Here is a 5,653-nt window from a genome sequence, read left to right on the forward strand (position 1 = left end):
ACCTCAAATGGGTAGAAGCACTGAGAGGCCCCGGTTTAGTGTCGGCTTGCTAAAACTGCTCCAGAGTGTCCGTACTGTAGGCCTTGTCGAGCTCCTCCGTCCCCTCGGCAGCCAGACGTGGCGGAACGCCCGGCGCCAGGCCCTCACTCGATGAATCCGTGAGAACCGCTAAAGACCTAAGTGGATCCCATATGTGTAAAGTCCATGGTATAGCCTCAGAGCCCGTGTTTTCCTGGTAGACTTCTGCTTTTTCCAAGAGGCTTATAATCACCTCTAATATTCCATATGCACCTAAACGGATGTTCATATGTGTAAGTGCTTCTGAAACCTCCTTCAGGAAGGATGAGGCTTCCCCAACGTTCCTGTTCCAAGTGGAATGGGTACGTTTTCCCAGTGTTATCCAATCTCACTGAGTGGATAGTGCTATGACAACAGTGATTGGTCTTCTTGTTGCGAGCCCCGGCCTACACCACAAAACCCTCGTTCCCTGAAGGAGGGAATGGAGACATCACGTCCCGTTGCCACAGCTGCTGTACCACTGCTGAGTGTCCAGGTCACCGGCTCAGCTTCCAGTGAAAACCTGAGTATGTGTTGCACCTGCTGCTTAGTTATACTCGCGCTGTAATCAACGGCAGCTGGATGCAATCATCGCATGCCAATGTGCATTGGCTCATTTAGTTTATACTCAAAGTGGATTGGTCTCTCTAAGCGAGATCCCAATTCGTCGATCAGTACCGACGTGACGTCTCCGTTCCCTCCTTCAGGGAACGAGGGTTACATACCTAACCGAGACGTTCCCTTTAATTTGGTCACTCTCTACGTCACGTCGGTAATGACCGATGAATTGGGATCCCTACGTTGCATACGTAACCGAGACGTTTCTGTTTGTATATGATATGATGATAGTTTTCTCAAAAGAATCCATAAAATGCTCATGAAGTGACTCTCAAAACAGTTCTAGAGATTATGTTCATGTACTCCTATATTGACGCGGCAGAGGCTGAAAAGACAGTGCTTCAGTATGTGTGTAGTAAATGAAACCACGCACCTGCGCCATTCATTCACACAGAGACATATAGGATTCGTTTTTTAATAGTATTTTTGCAGCTTAATATTCAAAATCAGAATCAGAATGAGCTTTATTGCCAGGTATGTTTACACATACATGGAATTTGTTTTAGTGACAGAAGCTCCACAGTGCAACAGAATGACAGTGACAAGACAGGACATAGATAATAAAAAGAATAATATACAAAATAGACAATGTACAAAATAGCAAAATCACAATATATAATATACACAAGAATGTATTTACAGGTATGATTATGTGCTAATTTGAAATGTATACAGAATTTGGCCCAGAATTTTCATCCCTAAATTTTATTTATTTTTTTTTTTACACGAAATGTCTGAAATAAATATCTCAACTTTTTTTATTATTATTCTTTTTTTTTTTTAGAAATGAGAATAGGAATACACTGACTCTAAAATGAGTGCTCCATCTCCTGGATCAAGCTGCAATCAACCCATGAAGAATCTGGCCTCTGTCTTCAGTGATGAAACAGTGGCCTATGACCTCAGGTAAGACACAAGTCATTTTAGCATTAGTGAGTGTTGTTGCATGGAACCATCACAGAGAGGCACAAAATAACTTTCTTGAGCCTTTACTGTCACTGATCCTCACTGGTAGAATGATCTTCCCTACCTTCCCAAACAGTAAAATTCCTTTAAATGTTTCAAGCACTTGACAGAATCTTTTTTAAACTGCTTGATCTCTTGATCTTTCTAGTAATGTATGCATTTTATTTTTAAATCTTGAATCGTTTCCTATTCTTTCACTGTTTATTCTTTTCATCTCATTTCTAGACTGCACTCTGAACAGTTTTGAACTTTTATATTTCAGCAATTATTCTGTTATTGCCTCCATAGGATGAATTAAATTTTATGTTCCTCATTTCTAATTACCTTTGGATGAAAGTTTCTGATAAAGCAATAAATGTAACTCTAAGGTGCATACATTCTATTCAGCATATGTAGTGCTCCAAAATGCTTTTTTGTTTGTCTTTTGTCAGTATCAGCAGTAGTGAGAGGCAGAGATCAGAGTCTCCAGAACCCAGCTGTGTGTCTGTGAAAAGTAACGCATCCATGATGGAACCCCTTAAATTCAGTGATGGACCAGGGACCTCTAACCCTCCGTCAGTATAAACATTTGTGACCCTCTCTGTGAAATCCAGGCTAAAGTCTCAAAATCTAATTATGAGATAACAAGCATCAAAGTTTGATTTCAACCATTAATTTCCTTATGATTTCAATCTTTGACATGGTCTTACTCAGTCAGTAATAAAGATATCAATATTACATTTTCACAGAATGTTCTTTACCTTATGAAGGATGATTTTATATAGAAAACAGTAAATCACCAAAAAATTACTTTAGCTGGGTTTTCACAGACAGGGACACATTTACTTGCTACTTTACTGTAAGGTGCATTCATTTTATTCAGCATATGTAGTGCTCCAAAATGCTTTTTTGTTTGTCTTTTGTCAGTATCAGCAGTAGTGAGAGGCAGAGATCAGAGTCTCCAGAACCCAGCTGTGTGTCTGTGAAAAGTAACGCATCCATGATGGAACCCCTTAAATTCAGTGATGGACCAGGGACCTCTAACCCTCCGTCAGTGTAAACATCTGTGACCCTCTCTGTGAAATCCAGGCTAAAGTCTCAAAATCTAATTATGAGATAACAAGCATCAAAGTTTGATTTCAACCATTAATTTCCCTATGATTTCAATCTTTGACATGGTCTTACTCAGTCAATAATAAAGATTTCAATATTAAATTTTCACAGAATGTTCTTTACCTTATGAAGGATGATTTTATATAGAGAACAGTAAATCACCAAAAAATTACTTTAGCTGGGTTTTCACAGACAGGGTCACATTTACTTGGTAATTTACTGTAGTGTATCACAAATTAATAATACTTTAAGAAACTTTAATGAAACAACACTAAATGTATTCCAAAATATGCAACATACTAAACAGAAGTGCCTCCCAAAATCAAAGTCATATCTGGTAACTGTATGTTTTATGAAGGTCTTCAATAGTCATTGTAATAACTGTCATTGTCTTTTTGCTGCTATTGTCTTTTCTATTTCAGCAGGGGAGAGATATATGATCTGAACAAATCTTTACCATACTCTGCATCCCACTATCAGCACCATATCAGAATGAATAAAAATGTTTCTTACCTTCTGACCAACAAAAAAACAATTCATAAAACACACGGTCTGTTGGAAGAGACTGAAGCCCTGATACAGGATTCTCACCAATCAGTAGATGATGTCCTTCAGAGATTCAAAGACCAGCACAAAACCAGCATGGAAAACAAGCATGAGAGATTATCTGAGGGAAACAAACAGGAGAATGTAACCCTCCTGAACAGGATCTATACGCAGCTCTACATCATAGAGGGAGAGAGTGAAAGAGTGAATGAAGAACATGAGGTTTTACAGATGGACAAAACATCCGGAACACAACACTCACAAGACACTTCAATCTACTGCAGTGACATCTTTAAAGCTTCACCTGAGCCAGGATGTGAGGAGAAAGACCAGATCAAGACTGTTCTTACTAAAGGCATCGCTGGAATCGGAAAAACCGTCTCTGTGAAGAAGTTCATTCTGGACTGGGCCGAGGGAAAAGCCAAATCAGGATGTAGATTTCATGTTTGTGCTTCCATTTCGAGAGCTGAACTTGATCCGAGATCATCAGTACAGTCTTCACAGACTTCTGCTGGACTTTCAAACACATTAAATCTCTGAAGATCTCAGCAGAGGATGTTTGAACAACTCCACAAGCAGCATCACCAGCTTCACTTACTATTAACCAGACTGACTTTATTTCTGTCAGCCATCTAGAGAAGCTCTTATTGAGAATTAATAGAGGTTTAGATGTTGATATTTGTTTCATTTGAAGTCACCATTGTGGTGGGCAGTGTTTGCTTTAGTTGGGATCTTGGTCCCTGTACTTCTTGTATTAGCTTTTCTTCAGCTGCTGTAGCTGTGTTTGGAAAGCACAGTTCTTGTGACAGAGCAAGCCAAAAGCAGGTACTATCTCCCTATCTTGTTGGTGATGATGATGATGAAGTCATAACAAAATGAGCATTTAATAATTTTAAAATCTCATCAGTAGTTGTAACAGTGTTTTGTTTATCTTTGGTATTTATAGTCACCAATCTTGTAAAACAGCAATATATGCACTAAAAGCATTAAAACAATCACACATCCTGAAGACAGACATCAATATTTTGCATATGAATCACAACAACGGTGACAATCAAAACAAAAAAGCTTCATGTTGCGCAATGCATGATGGGTGGCTTCATCGTACAAAACTTGATTATTCCTTAATTCCACATCCTGGATTCCCAAGCTTTTTTGGTTTTGATTGTAACCACTGTGGTGATTCATATGCAAAATCTTGATGTCTGTCTTCAGGATGTGTGATCATTTTAATGCTTTTAGTGCCGATACTGCAGTTTTACAAGGTTGGTGGCTATAAATGCCGAAGATGAACAAAATTATAAACAAAACACCATTACAGCTACTGATGAGATTTTAAAATTGTCAAATGCTCATTTTGTTATGACTTCATCATCACCAACAAGATAGGAAATTAGTACCTGGTCTTGGTCTGCTCTATCACAAGAACTGTGCATTCTAGACACAGTTACAGCAGCTGAAGAAAAGCTAACATAAGAAGTACAGGGACCAAGATCCCAACTAAAGCAAACACTGCCCACCACAATGGTGACTTCAAATGAAACAAATATCAACATCTAAACCTCTATTAATTCTCAATAAGAGCTTCTCTAGATGGCTGACAGAAATAAAGCCAGTCTGGTTAGTAATAAGTGAAGCTGGTGATGCTGCTTGTTGTTTAAACATCCTCTGCTGAGATCTTCAGAGATTTAATGTGTTTTATTTCAGTTGATTTTACCAAATGCTTATTTGATCATTTAATTTGATCATTCATCTCGTGAACTTCAACACTACTTTCGTGTTTCTTTTAACATTGTGTGCAGTGTTCACTGAGGATTTTGCTGTGTATGTTGTACATTTCAGCATATATCCAAACAGAGTTTTGTACCTGTAAATGTTTTTTTATTAGTTTATTTTATATACATAAAATCATGAAAACGTTTCAGTTTTTTTATGTATTATTATTGCACAAGTGTCTGTATGTAATGTCTGTGGCTAAGCACAGCATAAGTGGCTCAGTGGGAAATGCTGTCTCCTTTGTTTGGCCCAGAGCTGGGCCAGAAGACAATTGCTATGTGGGCACTTCAGGGGGTGGTCTGGGCCGCATTCCAGAAGAAACTGGACAAGTGTAAATGCATCTGGTTGTTGAAACCACATATGTAAATTTTACTCTTCCCAAAATGTTAAAATAATAAAGTGTGAGAGCGTGTTATAGGCTATATGACATTAGTCAGACTGCGCTAACGCAACACGCATCGCTGCGGACAAGTAGCTGAGTATCTCTTCAGCAAGCCGACGTGCAAACTGCCACGAATGAAACTAAAAGTAAGACGCAGACGGTCAACACACAATCATCTTCATTAAAAGTAGTAAGACAAACTTATCTTTCCAGTGC

At 38.6% G+C, this 5,653-nt stretch overlaps 1 protein-coding gene across 1 annotated transcript; it reads left to right on the top strand.

The window, feature by feature from the left end:
• The first annotated feature begins 1,459 nt into the window (after positions 1–1,459).
• LOC107674999 (uncharacterized) lies at positions 1,460–3,819 on the top strand. The gene is made up of 4 exons (XM_016469180.1): positions 1,460–1,581; positions 2,073–2,195; positions 2,548–2,670; positions 3,156–3,819. Exons 1-4 carry the CDS (start codon positions 1,490–1,492, stop codon positions 3,817–3,819), a joined length of 1,002 nt encoding a protein of 333 aa, XP_016324666.1. The 5' UTR covers positions 1,460–1,489.
• Positions 3,820–5,653: the final 1,834 nt, after the last annotated feature.

Source organism: Sinocyclocheilus anshuiensis, unplaced genomic scaffold (genome assembly GCF_001515605.1).
Source record: "Sinocyclocheilus anshuiensis isolate Anshui unplaced genomic scaffold, SAMN03320099.WGS_v1.1 scaffold1484, whole genome shotgun sequence".
Lineage (NCBI taxonomy): Eukaryota > Metazoa > Chordata > Actinopteri > Cypriniformes > Cyprinidae > Sinocyclocheilus > Sinocyclocheilus anshuiensis.